Genomic DNA, 24,007 nt, shown 5'->3' on the forward strand with positions numbered 1-24,007 from the left:
AAATACATAAGTAAACGCATTCACGAAAACAAAAATAAATGCATGCTATAAAAAGAGGTATAGATATTTTTATATGACAAATCTTGTAAAAACGGAGGAAGCCATTTACTTAAAAAAAACATTTCCATTGTGTTCTTGATTCACAACTCACAGCGGTGACACGGTGCTCCCAATCATGCTTGTCATCTGCCAAGACCTCCCGGACCTTGGCTAGGCTTTCTTCTAGGTCTCGGGTCGAGAAAATCTGAAGAAAAAAAACAACATCCCTGGGGGAATTACCATTATGACGAGTGGTATATCTGTTACCGCATCTGGCAAAAGCAAAACACTTCAACAATGTCGATTAGCTCTTTCTCAAAAACACTTGGCAAACAAGAACCGTCTGCAGGAATGACAAGAGCTCATTAATTAGTGGTGGCTGGGGGGTAAACTCTGACCTGTGCGGGAGTGACATCCTCTATGCATCGAGTAAAATCTTCCTCGTCCACAGCGCCGGCTCCAGCTGTGGCTTTTGGAAGGAAAAAAAAGATAACATTAATTAGATGTTTATTGTTATAACACTGCAGACATCCACAAACCTTTGTGAGCAGTGCAGCAAATTACATTAGCAGCAGCATTTGTCAATGCAAAGAGAAAATAATCACCAAGCACTAATGTTTCTGTCATTTGAATGCAAATTTCACACTAAGAGGACATTTCCCTGGTTATTAATATTCAAGCACATGCAGCTGAGAAAGGCTTAAGATAATGAGATAAAAAACCTAGATTAATCTGCAGGAGTGGCATTCCATGGCAATGTGTACAATTCCAGGAAAATAATGCATTTAGTATTATCGTGATTGTAAAACATAGTTTTTTTATCGAGTGGAAAGCCGGCATATGATGTACACGTGCACAAGCATTTTATATTAAGTTAAATAAAAATCTTAATAATATACCCAGTGTACCAAATAAAGGACCACGCAAGTCATTATAATGAGGCAACCCTCGAACGCAATATACAATGGCCCTGAGGGATGACCTTTCTCTCTCCTCCAGTGAACCGATCTGGCAACCCATGCCCTCACACAGGTCACGTGCATGTGTGCGGCTGCTCACCAGGTAGGTGGACCACCAAGGGCAAGCGTTTGGCGAGGTGCAAAGTGAAGACTTGTCCTAAATATCAACTTGAAGCCAAGGCTAATTTTTCTCCAGGCACATTTTTAGGTCATGGAGAAGATATGGTGCACAGGAGTAACGTTTATGCACCGTTCCCCAGAGAAAGTGGGCACCAATCAACTGCCAATTACGGATGCATATTACATTCCAACTCATCAACAAACCATTAAGAGTGCTGTAATAATTTAATTGACATTGTACAGCATTCATTAGTCTTATAATCCTACACCAATTTACGTCCAGGACTTAATTTCTTGAGGACGAGAGCAATCGACGACAGTCTGTAGAATCGAGTGAGGAGGCGCAACCCCAATGCGAGGAGCGGCAGGGCCACACACGGTGCTGCAGGCCCCCGTAGGTATGAGTGAGGCAGGCACCTACCAGCAGAGGTGGGCCGGACCACAGCGGTGGGCAGCGTGGGTCGCCGGGATGGGGCCGCGCTGGCACTGGCGCCGGCCGTGTTTGTTGGGACCCTCTTCGTCGTGGGCACACGGAATGAGGTCTGCGCCTGGGCCGAGCTCGGCTTGTTGCCATCGAGGCAGTCGTCCTCTTCAAATCCCTTCTCTGCACACGCGCACGAATGTACCAAGGCTTCGTTTACTGGCAATGAACACGCTGGCTCTACCTCCAGTGTATGCTGCCAAAGCTCATAGTTTGTTCAACGTTTTAAATATAGGACATTAAAATTGCCTTCGCCGTACGGTGTCGATATAAAATTACCTTTGTTTTGTAACAGGATAAGGTACGTCGTTTGCTTATTTATACATACACAATGCTTACCGTTACAAGTTATTGCAGTTATATGTAACCGCAGGTTAAAGGCAACTAGTGAACAATTAAAATATTGAATCAAAATATGTAAATCTACCCATATTTTCATAAGAATTATTAAAATACGCCATAGCAACACTGAGGTCCATCATACAGTATCACGGTATTACCAACGCAAGTAAAGCTACAGTTTATCAAACTAAAAATGCACTTAAAACACCATGACGAATTTCAGACACAAATTAAAGTCCAGTAAATGTTTGAGAGAACATACTTGGATTCATCCACAACGAATTGAAAGCCCAAGTGCATACACAGGCAGCAATGGCACAGCATTCACACATAATACAAAGCTGCAAAGAAATGAACACAATAATGAAAGGAAACTGCATCCAAAGACTTAATAGTCAGTGAATTTTGATACGATCAAAGACATGTCCTTGGATTAATTAAATATGTGCTGCTCAGCGGTTAATACTTAATTGAAGGGAAGGAAACTGTACACCCCTATTGAACTGATAATCAATGAAAGTCACATTGGAAAGTGCTGGTTATCAGAATTGTTTCCCTATTAAAGCTACCTTAAATATATGTAAAATAAAACATATTCTGGCATCAGGGCGTGTGCATGTTCCATTACGCTAATACAATACAGCTGCTACGGCAATGCTGCTTTTTCAGGCCTGCAGGTAAAGGCAGCGGGCATGTCATCAACACACTGCATTCAGTCTCAGGAGCATAGCGGTCAATCACTGCCGGTCGCTTTCAAGCCCTGAAATTAATGCTCTCTGCAGAAAGCGTGAGCCATAACCAGATAGCATCGAAGATGCAAAAAAAATTACACTTCACAGTTATAACCCGGTGCATTAACATCGCCCACAAAAATACTTTACGTCACGATTAACGTGCACCCAGTGCGTGCGGTCCAAACTCACGGAAGCAGAGCCTTTCGCAGATGGACCTTCGCATTTTTAATGCAGACGCCCACGGCCCGGCTGCTCATGCCTCACTCAAAGCGTCGATGGCGCCCAACGACCGTCTCGCTATGAGCGAGCAATTTGCACTCAACACAAGCGTGCACTCACTTGTCCATTGTTTGGCTACAGTGACCCCTGACACGGACGGCGGGGATGCGTACTGCACACGCGTACACGTACGCGCACGGCTGACCGAACGCAGCCTCTTTTTTTTCTGCCGAGGAGGAATTCGCCTCCGCGTTGCCGTGGCAACTGCGAACCCTGCTGCTCGGCCTGAAATTGGTCGCTTTCTCGCCTCGAGCCGATGATGTCATCCGCTTGGGGTGCGTCAGGCCTATGCTATTCATGACCGACAAAGCCATTGTCATCTTAGCCATCGCATACGTCTCCCATGCCTCGACCCAAATGACAATAAAGCTGCCATGAACTGAGGATGGCATGCACTCGGAGAACTTTGACCAGCCATGGTAATTCAATTGCTCATTTCAACAAAGCAATCAGCGGCAATTAGGGCTCTTAAGAATCTCAAGTGACTGTAGTTCCAGATGATTCACTCTAATGATGAGAAAATGCAAAGGTGATCCTCTATTCGCACTTTAATGTCCAAGACTACGTAAACATATAAAGGATGAGCACTGTTTAATTTACCAAATGTAATTTCTCTATCGGTTACAGTTTAAGAGATGAAACGATTTCATATCATCAAGATCAGGTGCACCTATTTAGTAAATAAATTCAGTATGACCAAAATGTTACGATGAATTCACGTCCTGAAACAAGCTCCATTATTCACACTAATGCTAAACCACACACGATATCCTTTCATTAGAGGTTGCCTGGCCAAAGAACAGAACTTCAAAGAGCCGAGCTCATTAATGGGCCCGATTGAGAGTGACGTTATTTAATTAGTGCTAGGCACAGTTTCTCTGCTGCCCTTAAAAATACGACAATCATTCCCTTGTGCTTAACAGTTCGAAAGAGGCGGAATAATTCACGCGGAACCCATCACACACACACCACGCCACACGGTTTCACTCAAGATGAAATGTCACACTGTAATTGTCGAGAGGCTGCTGCCTGAGATTGCCATTCATCTCTACGCGATAGTGTGTGGCATTTTCTAAATAAAATATAAAATTTCAGAAATGCACAATATACACTATTGCCCAATGATCGGCGGCACAACTGCCAGTCAACGTCTCCATAAACTTAATTCTAGATTTGAAGCTGGCTGTGACGGTCCCACCTGATGACGGAGACTTGTGTTGCCTCCGAAACGTCGTGATTTTTTGTTTTTATTTTATTTTATTTTCATTAATTTTGATGTTTTACCTACGTGACTTTACCGAAAAAACCTAAGAATATGTCTCCATAAACGCAGAGCATTTTTGCATTATCCAAATGCCCTGAGCAATAAGGTTTTTTATTACTGCACGACAATTTCACCACCAACACACTGCATTAGCTATTTACAAAATTAATCAAATAACTTGATGAAGTCGGTTATGTAAAGTATACTGATAAAATAAACGAATGGTTTTAATACAATCAACTGAAATAAATTAGTACCACACTATAATGCTCTACTATAAGTCATTTTACAAATGTAATATATGGCATCAGCAACCTTTCATACCTATTATGAACAGGACAACACATTTGTCAATAAACCATTCGTTTTTGTCTGCACATTTCAACAATTGCACCAGTGCTTCTTAATCACATTCGACTGCAACTGATCTACATTAAATAAATCCACGCATCCTTGGCCTGCGCACAGCATCCGACACGATTCTCCTTTTGGTCTTATCACTCGACAGGCAACGGGTAAACGTTTGTCCTCGTGCCACTGATAGTCTTCAATAGTTAAGTCCACGTAAAAAATACTGTGGTCAAAAGCTAAATATTTTGCTTTCTAAATGTGTATGCATGCCTCTCAAGTGGGTTGGAAAAACACTGCCAATCAACCTAAACGTTGATCTAATTTAAAAAAACGTTTTGCTTTTTAAACTTAGTCTTACAAAAATATATAATTTCACCTAAACACAATTGCCAGCACTTGGCAGGTGTTGGTAAAGACTATGAGCACAGTGGCATCAACTAAACGAATCAAGTTTAAAATAGCACATAAGAACACATTCATGCTTGAGTACACGCCATGTATAGCAGAGCAGGAAAGCCACATACCTTGTTCTGCTCGAGAGCAACCCTTACTGCTGGGCTCAAGCTTTGCCAACTGCGAAAGCTATGAATGCTGACCCACTTCTGATTCCCAGTAAACCCCAAGGTCAGTAGATAATATACAGCGACGTACACAAGCTAGTGGCAGCCCCTGACCAGGAGAAACCATGTCTGAACCAGCCTGGCCTGGCAAGGCCAGAGCCAGCACTCACCACACGACACACACACATACACACTTGTTTACTGGAAAATATATTCAAGGGCAAATAACAAAGAACCATCAACGGATTTCTGAGTCTAGATACACCCTGCTTAATGCGCACAAGGCCCTGCTAGAACAAAATTTGCTGGTGACTACACTTGCGACAGGGTATAACTGGTCAAAATACTCAGTAACAACGGTCTCAACATTAACGACGAGCTTAAACAAAACCACTCAAGGTATCAGTGAGTCCAAGCCGGATGGACCGTGACGTTGTTAGACATGAGATATTTCAACAGAAGGAAAAAGCGTGCTTAGTCTCTGAGGCCATTTGTGTACGAGATACCTGCTAAGGGACGAGGATGTTATTTTAATGCTGGTTTCCCTATTTCCCGTTAAGGGGATTTCTCTCATGTCCTGGAAAGCGTACAGCACATATGCTCCCCAGCACTTGTACTAAGATTATTCAAAGTGGGTCATCATGTTTTTAAAAGATAACAGGGACCAAAAATGTAGCGGAAGCAAAGTGTGTTTAAATCCTCGCATCAAACTTGCATCAAGACCTCGTGGGTTGATGCCTTATCGTTGTAAACATATCAAATGAGCGCGTTCAACATCAATTACATGCCCCGCATGCAAAATTCAGACCTTTAACTGCATGCAGATGCTGCAGGTTCATATTCACACTCGATAATGGACTTAGAAGACACTTGCCATTGATCCGAGCATCAGATGGTACGATGTTTATGGTGCACTTTACCGAGCATTAGGGCATGTTTGGGGAAAGAGTGACCACTCCCAGGAGACGCAATGAAGTCATCACCCATCTGTCCCAAGTATCACTTACCCGACATATCTGAGAATGCAACCCCTGCGACCTCCCCACACCGATCATGATCTGCTCACTCACCTCTCCAGAGAAATGTGCCCATTGGATCCCTAGAAATTAATGCATGTGCCAAATACATGAAAGTGCAATTACCTTGTCTGCATCTGCCACTAAATAGTAGCTATGACTTGAAATAAAGTCCATTCTGAGTTCTTTCAAAACATAATTGGCTAAGCTTTAAAGAATAAAACTTCAAGCCCTTGTGGTCCAGTATCATGGTCCATATTTGCCTATTTTGAAAAATCACCAGCAAGTTACTAATTTGAGATGGCACAGTAGCATCACACCCTCCTGTGATACTACTACACTCTGCCTGTGAAACACAGTACCTTTGTGAAAGCCTTACACTATAAAAAGCCTCACATTATAAGAATGGTACAAATACAAAATGTACTCGATTTATTGACGCACTCAACAATGACAAAATATAGTTTAAACCTGTAGCAATGATGGACAAATAAATAATGCTCCCCTTTATTAATAGGAATACGTTTGGGAAAATATTTTGGAACTAGGCCTGATCGGGCATTGGAAAACAGTGGATTCACGTGATTATCATCATTGACATCAGCAATTCTTCATGAACAATGACAAAATATAGTTTAAACCTGTAGCAATGATGTACAAATAAATAATGCTCCCCTTTATTAATAGGAATACGTTTGGGAAAATATTTTGGAACTAGGCCTGATCGGGCATTGAAATACAGTGGATTCACGTGATTATCATCATTGACATCAGCAATTCTTCATGAAGGAGGAATGCAAAGGATTAGACCTGAACTGGACTGGAATAGATTGTGTCGACAAACGGAGGGTTCGAACACAACTTATATTTCCGTAAAGACAACGAAAAGCCTGTAATGAACTGATAGGTTCAGCATCAACAAACTGTTTTTTTCCCTCCTACCTACATTTTCATTTAAGTCATGTTAACATAACGATTGTACTCCAATGTTTATATAACCACTATGTAGTACATCTAATGTGGAATGCGACCAAGTGTTACAGCTAAAGCTCAATGTAAAGACAATGACAGTCAGCTTAAATTTTTTAAATTTCTTTTAGAAAAGATTTAACTTAGATTTACTTTCATTGTTTACGAAAAATATGTTTATTTAAGTGAAAAATGTGAAGTAAAACAACGAAAAAGACAAGCATACATTGATCATTCCGTGTTTAAATGCCATAAGAGAAGATTAAAAAGCCCAAGTGATTTGCTGGTCAGTGGTATAAATTCCATATGGTGGGAATAAGTAAATCCATAAAACAATGACTGCTGACTTTCCCATGAAGCGGTACTCATTTTATATCAACCCTGGAGGGATGATGGGCTTGGTCAACTTCCGAACAGGATTTTAATTAGCATATTTTTGATTGCGAGCTGCTCGCTTACCTGCTGAATCCCCTGGCCGAATGCAAAGATATTCAATATCATACAAAACAGCACAAACCATTCTGTATTAAATCCATTTAGAATGGCATCATCCTGAATGGATTTCATGCAATAGACCAAACTCACTTGTAGCACGCCTGCTGAAGGCACAAGAAGCACGCACGAAAGAAACGGGGTGATGGAGATGCATCACTGCGCCTGGGGCATAATGCTCTTAGGATAAAGTGGGCGACGCTACGGCAGGCTTGGCTTCTCTTAGTAATGCCAGCGTCGAGCGTGGCTAGCCGTCATGTCCCTGCCACAGCACTCATGCAAACATGCCGCCACGCTGTACTCTATGGCATATTTTGACTTTGACATCAGAAATGTAAACAGCAGCAGTGCATGACACACAATCACAACGTCAATTGTCTGGGGCGGAGGGGTTAGAAGAGGGAAAGTGTTTAATGCAATTCCGTTGTAGCGTAAAGACACCACCATTTAATTTTGATGGGCATTATATCAGATGTGAATCGTAATGCACTGAATGGCTCCAGGCGATTTAATACAATACTGCAACATGAAATAACATTTCTTTTAACAAAGATCTTTGATTTTACTTAACCTAAAAATGCCAAAACCAAACGCATTAAAAAGCACAAAAAAAAATAAACCCAGAACCAATATGGCTGAAACCTCCAAAGCCACTTTACGGAAGTACATTAAAACCCTCGTTGTGAATGTGAGTCAGAAGCCACTATTCAGCTATTAAACCGAGATAAGCAGCTTACAGATGAAGCACTGGGGCAATCCAAGACTCAAAAGGCAGATGAACATTGCGATGGAGGATTTAGAGCTCACGTTCCATGACGGCTGACTGAGGCCATGAGCCCTGAAGTGCAACCGAACATCGCGTGTAGGATGTGATTAACATTTGGCTGCAATAGTGCAAAGGCATTTAACATGGCCGGGCCGGCCTTGATGCCCCAAGGAGAGACTTCACCGAAAAGTCAGCGGCGGCACACACATGAACCATGACAGCGGTGCGTTCACAGCGCCTGGGCAACAGGGAGCCCCAACCAACAGAGGCATGCCATTGTGGGGGAGGGGCAGAGGGAGGAAGATATGGGGTGACAGGGCAAGTCATATGTGGTGAACTTTGCAGCCAAAATGAGCTCAATATTGAGCTGCACTCCCCATTGCATGTTAAAGCACAATGGGCAAAAAAATTTTTTTTGAGCAAAATGAGCAGATGAGCATTGATGAGATCCTGATGATCACAGCAAGAGGGAAAGAGTCGAAGGGAATATGAATATTCATAGGATTCCTAATTCCACCGGCCCCTGCACACATCATTGTGCCGTCAATACCCTAAGTGGATGGTTTGTTAAAGCTACAAAATCCTGCTATGGACTGCTATCAGTGAAAACATATGCATAAAGTATTAGTTTCCTTTATTCTGACATTTGAAACACAAATAAAATGCTGTTCACCCTTTCTTGAATTTTTGCACTGAGAGATTCGATGTTACACTGACATACTTTGTCAAGACACTCATAAAAAAACAGATACCATATTCGAAAATGCTTATTCATACCCTTGTGCAGATCACCGAGGGTAGCATAACATAACAGTAATGCCAAATAACAAATCTCAAACCATTTGGACTGTGACGATTTCCGGTTGTTTTTACCCATTACAAACACGAGGCTGTAGTGCAGAAATCTCCGGGCAATCATGCAGCTTGTTTTTTTTCTTCTCAGCATGACATGCTCATTCTGGATAGCAACCAATTCCAACACAATATAACTGATGAGCCAACACGAACAATATTTTTACACTGATCAATAAAGAATGTCTTACCGTGATCAATCGCCATTGTGGAAGCGCTGATGAAGAGATGGTGCTTTGACAATAACGGTGGCAACACCGGTAGCACTAGGAGAGATGAGCATGAAACAGAGCCGCCTACTGCTGCTTTCTCTGTGCCCTAGGCTACCGCAGCCTGGGCACATCCACCCTACAAATCCAATCCCTCAGCCCCATTCTGCCAGCCTTTCAGAATAAGAGCCTCCCACCAACATCCCTCCCACGGCCACCCTGTGGCCCCCTCTCCTGTCCTGCCGCAGCATGTAGTGCCGCATGCAAACCCAGCTCACCGCGGTGAATTTGTTAAACAATTTTATTGGGTGTCACTTCCTTTCAAGAAATGCAAGCCAGATTTAGCTGAGCTGCAGGGCAGACAATTCATGCAGAGTAGCACTGATTGATCAGAATCAATGTGAAACAAAAAAGATAACAACTTTGTTTTATAAGAATGTGAGTTTACAAAGTGAATTAGTCTTTTTTTAAACTTAATTTTTCAAAAATGTTTATTTATGCTTTACATATATCCCAGACTTCTATTGCAAACGAGACATGTCTCATGGACTTAAAAGTTACAAATATCCAACTGACTCATCCAGTTGATATGTTTAAAAATTAATTTACAACATTTCTGACGTTTTAGTTTTATACTTGTGGTTCATTATTTTCCACAATTTTGAGGCTTCCATGTCAAGAATAACTTCTACAAACCTTATATATCACCATTAATAAAGCATTGATGCACATACTTAACCTAATTAAGTTGAGTGGATAATATTAATGTCTTGGAAGTTTACAGGCAGATGAGAGGGGTCTGGTCATCACACACACATTTTTTTAATAAACTGCACGAAGCGATTGCAACTAACAAAAATATAGCTCACGCTAGATATTGAACTATAGAGAGAATTAAGTGCAGCGCTATTGAAGACCACTTGACATACAAGACTTCAGCTAGAGCTATTGAAATACAATGCGAGGACTACACCACAGAGGGAAAGCAGAATTCGCCAAAGCGCATTTTGCTAATCCTCGGCCCACAATCTGAGAGCGAAAATACAAAAACTCTGAAAGCAAAGTGCATGCGGGCTCCCTACAAGAAATAGTGAATATATTCCTCCATTTGGGAAATGGAACAGCTGGTGCAAAACTGTAACATGAACAGATTTTCTATTAATTAAAGCGAGTTCGAGCGGGATCCAATTGGCTAAAGCTGTAGATTTTGTGCATAAATCAAGGTGCATTGAAAATGTAATCATAACCTCTTAAATTTAGTAGCATTATAGAAATTCTGAAATGCATATGTGTACTGGGGAAGTACACGCTTTAAATTACACCGAGAGACAGGAAAAGGAACACATTATTTGGAGAGCATGCACAAGTTCGAGTCATTTTGACTGTTAAGTAAATGGATTGGGCAGGACACGTCCCGAGAAGGGATGATGGCAGGTGGTTGAAACTATGGAGTGGCAGCCAGGGGATGGAACAAGCTGAGAGTAGATCCACCATGAAAATGGATGAAAGAAATCAGCTTGTAGATGGATATTTGCTTTACAAGATGGTGGGAGATGGTGACAAATTGGGGAGTCCATCATCCAGCAGGGTAGAAATCATGGCTGATGATGATGAGTACAGATTGCAACTATTCTAATTAGACTTGGGTTAGCCAATCTAACGCTGTTATAAAGAGCAAAATAAATGTTTAAACAAGCAGTGTTCACCTTTGTTGGCAGATCCAGTGTTGGAAATTCACACTTATGGCACAAACAAGTATATTCTAAGGAAAAACACTGTAACCTCTAACAAAGAATGCTTCAGGATCTGATTAAAAGACATATGTTATATGCAGGCCATATCCTAAGATGGCCAGTTGAAGATATGACAAAGATGATTCTGTTGGTAGGACAATGTGGAATATTGCATGGGACTCTGGGAAAGACACTGAAGATCATGAAAGATGAAAAGCATCTGTCATGGGCATCAACCCTCAGTTATGAGTGTGACACTAGAATGATCGACTGAATTCACCGTTTACAGCGATCATGCTAAATTATGTCCCCGATTACAGTAAAACCTTGGATTGCGAGCATAATTCGTTCTGGAAACGTGTTTGTAATCCAAAGCACTCGTATATCAGTTGTGATCACGTGACGCTCGGCAGACAAAGCGTATACGTACTACTCGTATTGCAAGACCTCGCTCGTTTATCAAATCGATATTTATTAAAAATGTTTGCTCGTTACACTGTAACTGTCAATAACTGCACAATGATTAATATTTTCATTAAGGTGTCGACTGTGTTTGTTCAAGCCAGAGTGGAAAACCTCGCACACATCGTCAACACCAATGAAGCTCAATGCTTATAGCAGACTCCCGAAGACGTTAAAATGTAATTTCACCACGAATCTCAACATGAGCTGCTTGGTTCATGTACACGCATGGAGTGTGTGCCGTATAAAAGGAAAGTAGGCCGTATGACGTCATGAACTCTGGACTGTCAGAATGACTTTGTCACATTGGGTACAGTTTGTAAAAAAAAGTGCAGCACATTCTGACACTTCACCCTGCCATCTCTTTGCTTTGAAATGAGTATGGAATTTAAAGAAACAGTTAATTCAAAAGGATATCTCTATATATATGAAAGGGACATTTGTGAATATGTTTGTCTGTTCGAAATGTTTAGAGTACTTCCCGACATGCAACAAACTTGAAATTTGGCATATGGGTAGTTTCCAGACTGTACACAATGCAAAACGTATACAAAAATACTTTTGTATTTTGGGGGGGGGCGCAATAATGCATATATTTTGCACGGCAACTGAGCGGTCAAGTAACATCTGTGATGTTACCCGCATGCGGCAGCGTTACGCAGTGTGCCTGCTGACATCACGCCCCCCCCCCCCAACCCTCCGCGTAGGCCGTGTGTTAATCCAAGACAAGAATCCAAGTCTCGGGCGAAGCCGGGTAGTAAAGCTAATAATATACAATTTGTCAAGGGCAGACCTCATAGAAGAGGCGTTATTAAAAATCATACTTTCATAAAATGCCACAGTGCACTTGCTAAATGTCACTGCCATGCATATTCATGAGGCTTGCTTGAGGACACAACGGGTGCAACTTGCAGGCTGCATAGCCTATTTTGAAATTAGCCGTCAAAATTCTCCCTAACCACACACGAGGCGCCATGTGCAACAAACGACCACAGTGCCGTACAGCAGCTGAATGAAGCTAATGTTAATAAATCGTTACATTTTCAAATACAATGGACATATAAATTAAATCAAAAATATAATTATAACAATGTAAGGAGAAACTATGCTCTTTTACAAATGCTGTGAGGATCTGTCAACCAATTAAACATTCATAGACAATTACAAGTGCCTGATTTTTTTAAAGAACGAGCCTGGGGGGGGGGGCACAAGACAGCTGTGGGGGGAGGGCAGAGGAAGACCGAATGTGCTCACCTGCCGTGGCTGTAGCAATCATGTTGCCAGACTTCTGCACCTCATCGAATTTGTCAAACAATGCAGCTAACCTGCAACGAACATACACAATAACAACAAAAACAACAATATGAATGGGTCGTCCGAATGAACGCTGCACAAGATCAAGGTAAACACACAACGGTTGCTCGGCTCGTGCAGCCTACGCAGAGAGCTGCAGCGATGACACGAGAAAAGATTCCCTCATGAATAAAACATAAGCCTGCGCGACGCAACGCCCCCACCCCTTCCCTCGACTGTGCCCCTTCCCGCAGCCCCTGGCTCACGCAGTCCTCCTTCCACTTGGAATGCCGGTCACAAGCACACACGCGCACACATGCGCCAGCACACCTGTGACACAGCCCGGACGCCTCGTCATTTTGTCACGTATTTTTTTCCCCGCGAAGCCACTATTATTTCGGCAACAGCTCCGTTCGCGGGGTCGACAATGGTGAATGCACGTTAGTGCGAAGTAATTACAAAACCTCTCTAGCTGTCATGCGAATTTACAACTGTACTCTTACTGACAACACAGGAGGCATTCAGGACACACAAAGGGCATATAGAAACATTGGCATCGTAACACCATGTTCTAAAAGCTTCAGCATCACTATGCATGGAACCCACAATTCTCGAGAGCTCCAAGATAAAAATAGATTTTAATTACAATCTTATTCCGATAGGATGCCACCATTTTAAGTGGCTACCACACTGCGTCCTGTGACGCAGATAAACACATTAAGCAAGCACAATGAAAGCAGCATTTGCCCAGTAAACTGGTTCCAATTTTTCACTGCTGTGCTGTGCTATTGTGTTGCTTCCTACTACAAGGTTTGTCCTGCCACTAATGAGCTCCTGCGGCACTGCGTGGAAGAAGCTGTTCATGTGATGCCAAGTCCTGTGAGTCCAACTGCTGTGTAAGAATGTGCTGCGATGAGAAAAGCAACCTCAAGTGCCCTGCCTTTTGCTTTGTCAGGAATTTACATTTCACTTGATTCTGAGCTATAATACAACTGGACGGGCCCCTCGTCCAAGTGAAAATTAATTGGTAAAGATTACTTACTTCCTATTACCATCAAATGACATAGACAACATTACAAAACCACAGCTTTACACAAAGAAAAACACTAAATCTGTTTGTTGGTGTGCAAGCAAGGCATCTCAAAGCAACTGTTTTTAGTCTCCTATTTAGAGGAAATATATTGTGGACAAGTGTATACACAGCAAATAAAATACCCTCCTGGGGATAATTCATGCAACACGTACTATTCTACAGCCATGCATTATGGATAGGTGAGGGACAAGAAGGGCTGACCACAAACCAATAACATGGGAATGTTAAAGCACTGTCAATATAACTGTGGATTTAATGAAGACACTATTCATTATCTAGTTAAAATAATTTTTCAACACTTTGGTAAAACTTCACTATTTTTCAGATTAGTTATCAAAACAGAGCTTTACTTTCAGTGTATACAAAGAAATTGGTACAATAGTCTCTATCAAGCAACCCAAAACAGGATCTTGCCTTTGGCTTTCAGCAACATGGCCATTTAAATATAGTTAACCACATTATAAGAAATACTTTCAAATCCATCAATTCTAAGCCGAACTATGTTATAATTTCAAGGGCACTTGGCTGAATACAAGTATCTGGATTCATGCAGAATAAAAAAAAACTCCGTCGAGAACAAGTTAGAATTTTCAAAAGAATAACTGATCCCCTGTTTTGCCCATGCAGTTTCCACCCATGAGCAAAGATGGCTATTGGAAGCATGTGATATCGCATGCTCCTTTCATGAGCATACATACGCTCCACTTGCAAACAGGGTGGAAAGAAATCATATTTTAAGTGGGCTGAATGAACATGACTGTGTAATCTACTGTATGCCGCTGGCATAGGCAAATGCTGGTTGTTCATCAAACTGGCCACAGTTAATCATATGTGGGGCGTTGCCTGTGCCTGGAATTGAGGACCAACTTTTACAAATGCTGCATTGGTCAGCTCTTACTAGAACCAGACATAGTGTGAAATCTCTGGGCAGCAACCTTCCAGATAGCAAGGTCAGAAGACAATGTAAAGCAAATGCAGGTTATATGCATAAATACCATTACAATTACATATAAAAAAAAATATATACTGGATACAGATTATTATGGTTATGTATATTAAAGACAGGGTACATGCGAATAATATGAACAATTATAGTAAAACACTTATCAGTAGTGATAGTTAAATACATGTTTCCAGATGTTTTGACAATGAATACCCAAAACAAACCAGGCAGGTGAAGGTCAGTGTTTCCTGTGACCTATTACAAAATTACAGCAAGTCCTACCCTGTTCATGTCAGCCCCATGTACGCTCATGCCACAAGTATACACACACACACAATGAGCGGTACGAAGCAGCCAGACACCGGGGATGGCAGGCCCCATGCTGGATTTTTTCCAGCCAGAATGGAGTGTACCAGTCACCCAGAGTGTCAGCTGTGTTGAATGTATGCAACCAATATTCAAAACAGAAATTAACACTGTATGTAAACACAGGTCAAATCAACCAAATTAACCAAAAACTAAATAGGATTTCTCGAGGCTTCGAGAAACCTTTGCGTAAGCATAAGCAAAAACATGTTCAAAGTATTTTACTCTACTTATTTAGAACAGCCGATTTAAATAATCATCCCTTAGCAAAAGTAACAAATGTTAAAGAAAGCTCATTGTGAATTTGTCAATTTGAAGCAGAGCCAGAATGCGAGCGTATAAATGTCGGCTCGAGTCAGTTTTTTATGCTCGTGATGGAGCACGCCCATTGTCACATTAATACAGCTTCAGCGAATGCCATGCACGCGATACACCACATGGCACGTGATACGCACCGCTGCTGAGGAAGGCCCTTGCGACTGAGGTCCAAACGCACCTTCTCACCAACGTGCCGGTAGATCTGCACCAGACTCAGCGTGGCTGCGTCGCGTACCTATGTGCAGATGGGACAACAAAGGGAGAGCAGTCGCCAATAAATAGCAAGCATAACTACCCACAAGTACCTCCAGCCTTGTCTCTTACATAGGGCTAGCCCCATCTCGTTCACTCAATATCATAAAAACTGAATCATCCAAAGAGGCGCAGATTAATAAAACATTGGATTAATCCCAAGACAGCTAGCAGAGCAATGCCTTCAACTAGCAATGGCTGGTGACTGATGATGATGAATTCATATGTGGACTATGAAAAAATAAAATTTAAGAGATGAACATTCTGATAATGAAATCTAAGCAAAATGAAAAATTGCGAAGGCCACATAAAACAATTGCATTGTATCATCATTTACAACATGACGTTAAAACCGAGCTTCATGGGTAAACAATAACTACTTAGGTATCTACAGTTACTGAGACGTTTGCACATACATCTCTCGTGTTATTGCACATTTAGTTTTACAAATTCTGAACAAAAAAGGCTGATGATTCATATATTTTTTTGGATCAGGCCATGTGATGATATGACAAAATTTGTATCATAAGACCCTCCGCCACTCAACACAGCCAAACAATTTAATTGTCAAGTATACAAGCATTAAACATGCCAATTATCGTTTTATCAAATATCCTCAGGACAAGCTTCAGGGAGCCAGCATAACAATTCAGGAAGTCAGACAAACCTTTTAACCTGACCTGGCTCGCAAGTAGAAGTCACAACCTCACAAGATCAACCAATAAGATTTAAACTAGATATTAGCCATTACAAATTAATATATTCTATTTTTATTCTGTTTAAGACCTTGGGTCAGGTTACAGAGTTATGCTGGTTTCCTGGATTATTCTGACTTGCTGTATCTTGTCCTGATGATGTTTGACGTAGTTTGAAATGACACGTCATATCAAATGGCTAAATTTGATTATGAGAATTGTTATTTCACTTACCGGTGAGCTCACACAAGAACAATTGGCGTGTTAAGCACTTGTAAACGTGGCAATAAATGTCTGGCTGTGTCGGATGAAGGTCTGAACGACATAAATTAGTGGAGATCATTGGGACCAAACCAAACAATCAATGACTAATAATAAGAATGGCTGTGGAAACCTACGTAATAAGTTAAAGTCTGATGCAAAAGCCTACATCCTTCATATGTGCATAGCACACTTACTGAGCCATTAGCATCTCCCAGTAACATGCAGATGTGAGGTACAATCTTGCTGAGGGTCAGACACTGGGCACCAAACCTGCAATGAGTAAAAACATAAAACAATCAACATCTGAGAATAAAACCATGGCAACGCAGTGTTTATATTCCCAAATACCAGGCCAACACAAAACACTGACTTATTAGTGATGTATTTTATACACTCTGAAACGTTGCTATGCAACATATATTGTTCAAGAGGTTCTGGAATGTTTAGGCATAGCAACAGGTGCCATTACAGATGGTTGGTTCGATTAAAGATGTAGAGAATCAGTGATGATATTTTTGGTTTTCGTAACCAGGCGGTTGGTAGGATCGCTATTGATTTTGGTATAGCTGCCATCATTGGCATAGCTGCCATCATTAATACCACATCGTGGCTTTCCTTAAAACCCTCTGCTGCTAGACCACCCAGATTTTATGGCTTACCAAAAATCCATAAAGAAGGTACACCACTCCGTCCTATCGTCTCCACCATTAGCTCGCCCACTACAAACTGGCCAGATTTCTGTCTGAGACCTTGCAACCATTCACTGGGAAGATCATCTCAGCTGTACTTAACTCAGCTCACTTGAGATCTTCAATTAAGGACATCTCACTATCTCCAGGTGATTTGCTTATCAGTTTCGATGTGGTATCTTTGCTTACCAAAGTTCCTGTGCCTGACACCATGGGCAATCATTGAAAATTTGGTCCAACAAGGACTGAATGCTGATGTACCAGCCCTGGTTATACACTGCCTCACCAACACTTACTTCACCTGGAATGGAACATTCTACAAACAAGTTGAAGGTACCCCAATGGGTTCTCCCTCATCTCAAGTTGTAGCCAATGTTTTCATGGAGAAATTTGAGACAAATGCCATCCAGGCATCCACTCTACGTCCGTCCTTGTAGAAAAGGTACATAGATGACACGTTCGTCATCTGGCCATGTGGCCTACCAGCTCTGGACCATTTCTTCAACCACATCAATTCCATACACCCAGCCATCAAAACCTGACTCCCACCACCATCCATCCCAGAAGAATTCCCTCATCAAAACTCTATACCATAGAGCTCGTTGTATTTCCGACAATCACCACCTAGCCAGTGAGCTGGAACACGTACACCAAGCACTCAAGAAGAATGTATATACAGACAACACAATCCGTAAAGCTATCACCCCAACCGTTGGGAAAGAACCATCTGAGGACCCAATCAAAACCATCACCTTGCCATACATAGCAGGGGTCACCAAAATATTTCCAAAGTCATGAACAAACACAAGATCCAGATACGATTCAACACAGTACATACAATTCGTGATTTGATCCTATCTGTGAAGGATGTGATCCCTGACATGCAATACCCCGGTGTCTACAAACGAAGCTGTATCTGCGGCAGCAGTTACATTGGGAAAACCAAGCGACATGTCTCGGACCGGGTTCGTGAACATAAGGCAGATCTGAAACACGGTAGGACCAATACCTCAGCCGTGGCTGATCATTATTTTAACGCTGTGTGCACACACGAAATTTATTTTGCCAAGACGAAGGTACTCTGCAAACCCACTGGCTATCAGCAAAGATTCGTTCATGAAGCCATCCAGATATTTAAAAACCGACACACTTTCAACCGAGAAAATGGGTACAAACTGAGCAATCATTGGAAGGATGTTATTAACCAGCTTAGGTCATAACTGGCTGTGTTGCTCCCTTCCTACCTACCTATGTGAGCAGTTATTTTCGACTCTCTGAGTTACATTCACTAACACAGCCACCGTTAGCTGTGTTAGTAAATGGCGGCTTGCCATCCTTTTCCACCTCCATGTGGCGATGGCTCTTTCCGAGCTCTCTCCGAGCTTACATTTGCAAGCAAATTTCTTACATTGGCATGCTAATCTCTCACAATACAATGGCCACCCCTACAGCTTCGTTTGTCAAGATTTACCCGATCTTACATTTACATGCAAATTTCATCTCTAGCCCCGCCCACTGACCCTTGGGCTACACCCATCTCAAACCTTGATAACTCCCTGCCTTAGCAGCGCTGCTGACATAAATCCTTTCCTGCCTCAGCAGCTCTCCCGCTATATTTTTCACCTGATGATGATTGCTTGTGTTGCGATCGAAATGTCGTGATATGGTTATTATTTTTATTATTTTTCTATCTACGTGGCTTTACCTAAATATCCAAAGAAATATGATGTAAATGTTGTATGTACTATGAACAAGCCATTGTCTAAAATGTCAGAAGGTACACTGCCCGCAATATCACATGTGATATATTTATTTAGTGATTGCTATTGATTAATGTGTTGGGTTTTTGTGATTTGTGCTGATGCACCACTATATTTAAATAAATTAATGATGATAGATGCAGGGCATGTCAGGTTCTTAGGTGTAAAAAAGCCATTAAAAACAATCAACTCAGCAGTGTTTTGAGCTTCGTGCCAGGGACATCTCACATAAAATCCCTATATTATTTCACGCCAATAACCTTACTTGTTGATGGTGGCGCTGAGGCACAGGCAGACTCCTTCTCTTGTGCGAAAGTTTTTATGCTTAAACGCTCCCAACAGCCGCTCCCAAACAAACTGTGAACAAAAATAACAGCAGACATCACCCAATTATTATATTATTATGCTAGCAAAGAAATATTAATTATTATGCTAGTACCCTTACAAGTTAAAACTGTCACTTATGTTTTTCAAATTAAATGCAACTTGATGCATTCATATTTTCACTTACACATCTGTGTCACATAACAGTTTTGATATAGTTAAGTAAGTAGGAGCAGCATGCAATATATCACGAGTCATGAGTTAAATTCCCAGACAAAGTAGACTCATTCCTTTCATGGGAAATCAACAGTAGTTGTAATACTGGTCTCTGCTATAGGTTTACTGAAATTTCCACCATTGACTCAGGAAGGCCAACAGGGGTAAACATGAATAAGATGATCATCAGAGAGTCAAAAACAATTCATGGCTTGCCTGTTTATATTTTTTACTGGAAAACATTAGTCTAGAAGGTGCATAAGTTGATAGATAAATAGCCAACCTCGAGCTTATTTATTGATTTATTATCCACAAATCCTACACAATGGTGCACAATGAGTTGAGAGATAAGCACACTTGGTTCAGTCCTCAATATTTCATTTTGGTCACAATGTCACAGTACAGCTGTGAGAGTAGTGCCTGGCAATAGATTGCCTCTTACCTGCGGTGGTGCTGCAACGTCCATGACTTTAAGGAGGAGACCTTGAGTTGCCTCCCTGACCTGATCCTTTGCATCTCCAAACCGGTCGATTAAGGACGGCAGGACTGAAGAGTGAAGACACAATGCACCAATAGCTATGAGCACTACCCTTCCTGGCACATTTGGCCATATCATATTAAACCCATCAGTTTAAATATATCAAGTTTTGAAAATTTCAAAAGTTGATGTGTTCAACATATTAACAAATGTGCTCAAAATAAATATAAAGTACACAAATTACATGGCGTTCACAATTTATACTATTTTAGTTTACATTTTAGGATAGATGGGAGGGTATAAAAGGAGTAGTAGTGCAGTGGTGAGTGCATTGCTCTATGAACCCAAAGACTTGAGTTTGATTCCAAGCCATAGCTCGCATTAGTGGCGAGTGGTATCAGAACAGGTCCTGGGCATCTCTTAGGTTAACTTGGGCTAAAATTTGCACTTTGTGCAGTGTGTAAAAAATCAGCAACAGGAAGGCAAAGGGCATGATCCTTGCCATACTTCCCCCTTTTTATTGTTGGCCTTAATAAGCACGTCGTTTTGTGTATATATACATATGTAGGAAGGCCTACATGATCGTTTTCCAAGTAGACTCAGCAGTTTTTATCAGCTGTCCCAAACCAGTAACAAGATACGAGGATTGAAAGAGCAATGTCACATGCTCAATATGTTGTAGGGCGATGGTCGAAGGCTATTTATAACCTTTCTGCATCCGCCATGTAAACAGTGCAAGAGAGAGGCACGGGAGCAAACGTATTCACGTGCAGCAGCACGAGTAATGCCTTGTGACTTTGACGTTAAGTCGACAGGAAGAGAAAACTGAAACCTGCCTGCTCATCATCCAACATATTTTTTAGAATACATGTGTAAACATTAGGTGTGACATCACTGTTAAAGGTACACAGTACCTTGTGCCTCAATGACTTGGCATTTACATGTTTATGTTTTGCATAAAATTCTATATAATACGGTGTACAGTAATTATCCCGAGGCATACAGGACCCAACCCGACAGAACATGACATCATATTGATCATACAAGCTCACCATGTACTACATGCATGATACTGGTAGGAACCTCCTGGTTACACCAGCCCACAGGGAATTATTGTGTCCGTCTGTCATGCATCCAAAAATGGGAGGGATGTGGCTGGGTGGAGAGGGGAGGGTGGGGAGGGGCTGGGTGGGGAGGGAGGGGCTGGGTGGGGAGGGGAGGGTGGGGAGGGGCTGGGTGGGAGGGGAGGGGCTGGTCACCCCGTGGTGCCCTTATAAAACTCAACGTTTAACCTACTCACGCTGGCTTGTGCCCGCCCTCACAGTCGGGCATATTTGCGGAAAACACCACGCCGCCGTTGACCCTGGCCATTGACCGAGCAACCCAACGTTCCTACAAGCTCCCTCCGCAGGAATGTGTTATCCAGGGACAATACAGTGAATGATCGCGAAATGAAAGCAACTCATGTGCTCCCCCTGTTGTTCCCGTGCATACAATGTTTAAAATGCTAGCACGATTCTTAGTAGGAATCAAAACGATACACGATGCCTGGACTGAGAATTACAGTGGAGTTAAAAAAAATCATTACCTATTTATACATTGGCAAGAGTATCTGAAACACGATCTAATACTTTGAGAGTGCATTCGTGAATTTTCAAAATATGCTCTGAAGACCACAAAGTTCCACACCTAGAAGTTATTGTTGACACCAACATAGCTTGCCAGTGACATATTTCCTCCATGACAAGCACATCTTCCATCTGATTTATGCTACGACTATCCCAGTATGTGCTGCCCCTTAAGCAGAGGCGTGCAAAAGGAAGGCAGCTATGGGTACAAGCCCAAGGGGAGGGAGGAGGGGCAGGGTGTGGTGGGGTGTAGACGGCATGCCACTGTTTCTATCATAGTTTTATTAGTCTTGGCAGCTGAAGCTTAGCTGACAGTCTTCTGTATAGAGTGACAACACTTAAGTCATGCTTAACGAGCCAGACCGAACATTAATAACAAACTGTACTACAATGCTCTATCAGCCAACGACGGCCGTGTGTTAATTAATTCTACCGCATGCAGAATGTAAAAAATGCAAGTGTGAATTCTGTGAAAATATATTTATTATATTCATATCACGGTCTGCTGATAGTGTTGGAAGATGAATGTGTAGCGGAGCCGAAGGTGTCAAATTCAAGCCAGTAGCTTTACAGGTAATGTATTTTGGTTTCTGAGATACGAAACTTCACAAGGCGACGATGACAGCACAAAAATTTAAATCTAACCGTGTCTGAGCTTGCTTCTCAAGATTTATGCTTATAAAATGAGTCATTGAAATTAGTGCAGTTACCAGGCACACCTACTCAAAACAATACATCTATATTTGTTAAACTTTTCGGATTTTTTTTAATGTACAAATATGTTTTGTTTAAATGTTAGTTCAGTAAAGTCCCTTGCTATGACACTACAACAGCTGTGGGCGATTTCGGCAGCTTAAGTACAATAGCTCTGAGGATGATGTCAACCCTGCTGCTGCGCCCCATGACGCGACATCCTGCCCTGGATTGTCTCCGAGCTATGGATCATATCTACACTCACCCAACACCAGATCATAGACGTGACTTGCTCAAACTGTACCATATAGCTCTTTTTCAGAAGTGACAATGTATTACTACTATAAAAGCCCAGAAATGTGTGTAACGCGCGTCACCCCACATGCCGCACCCCCCCCCCCCGTCTTTAATAATAAAGTAATCATGCGCGGGTGGATTTTTACACTTGCGCGGAATAAGGTCGAGCGGAAAGATATATTTTTTCGCAAAGTTGCTTCAAATATGACGTTTCTTTACAGAAAGTCAAAAATAAATATACGCGGCACAGTGCTACATCCGTACATGACGTCACTGCAAAAGAGGCCCACCCCCCTCATTAATAATCATGAGCGGGTGTATTTTTACACTCACGCAAATTTGCTTTAAGTTTGACGTTTCTTCATTGATAGTGAATGTAATCAATAATTATACGCAGCAACAAAGTGGATTTGGTGTCTTTATTTATTTATTCAGCACTTGAGGCAAAAGGTAAGATAATAATTTATGCTTCTACATTATGGTAAAATAGACCTTTCTCGGTGATTTTCCACATATTGCATCGATTTCCAATTTATTTCAACCCCAGCGACCGAAAGCAGAAGAGAATAAAGTATCAGAGCAGTGGATTTGAACAAATTGAAGGTCAGTTATATACAGTGCTACATTGACATTAAGTGAAGTGTTTTATGACATAGTTTCGTGCCAGATTCACTGCCATTAATACAGTGCTACAGTGAAATGCAGTGAAGTGTTTGATGACATACTTGTGCAAGATTCACTGCCATTAAATTGACACAAGATACAATTAAACTCTGCTCGATTTTTTTGTAAATATTACAACTTCCGTTATAGGACGGGACAAAGAAGCTAGTATACAATATGAACACACTGATGGGAATACACACACACGAGGGTTGTGTTGACCCCATTTCCTGTTCTCGTTATAATTATATTGTTGGTACTGTTCAGCTGACAAAACTTTATGCAAAATATCTTTGCAAGTCAGAGGAGATTGGTCCCTGCATACAATGCTGAAGTTTTAACAAAGGTAAATGATGCAATTTTAGATTTGAAGCTTTCGTGACTGCAAGGATTCATACTCTTAGGTT

At 41.6% G+C, this 24,007-nt stretch overlaps 1 protein-coding gene across 32 annotated transcripts in view; it reads right to left on the reverse strand.

Annotated features, from left to right (window-relative positions):
- LOC144931758 (CLIP-associating protein 1-A-like) overlaps positions 1 to 24,007 on the reverse strand; it is an 85,264-nt gene that overhangs the window by 54,754 nt on the left and 6,503 nt on the right. For 26 of the 32 annotated variants that reach the window (XM_078856018.1, XM_078856072.1, XM_078856056.1 and 23 more), the window contains exons 4-11: positions 20,284 to 20,387; positions 19,567 to 19,658; positions 17,047 to 17,122; positions 15,779 to 15,876; positions 12,883 to 12,953; positions 1,540 to 1,722; positions 438 to 508; positions 152 to 244 (exon numbers count right to left, since the gene is read on the reverse strand). In XM_078856018.1, the coding sequence (XP_078712144.1) occupies positions 152 to 244; positions 438 to 508; positions 1,540 to 1,722; positions 12,883 to 12,953; positions 15,779 to 15,876; positions 17,047 to 17,122; positions 19,567 to 19,658; positions 20,284 to 20,387 (788 nt within the window). Of the gene's footprint in view, positions 1 to 151; positions 245 to 437; positions 509 to 1,539; positions 1,723 to 2,864; positions 3,129 to 9,415; positions 9,553 to 12,882; positions 12,954 to 13,067; positions 13,093 to 15,778; positions 15,877 to 17,046; positions 17,123 to 19,566; positions 19,659 to 20,283; positions 20,388 to 24,007 lie in introns of those variants that run through there. The other 6 variants (XM_078856118.1, XM_078856117.1, XM_078856116.1 and 3 more) reach the window with 4 other exon arrangements.

This window comes from Lampetra fluviatilis, chromosome 1, assembly GCF_964198595.1.
Source record: "Lampetra fluviatilis chromosome 1, kcLamFluv1.1, whole genome shotgun sequence".
NCBI lineage: Eukaryota > Metazoa > Chordata > Hyperoartia > Petromyzontiformes > Petromyzontidae > Lampetra > Lampetra fluviatilis.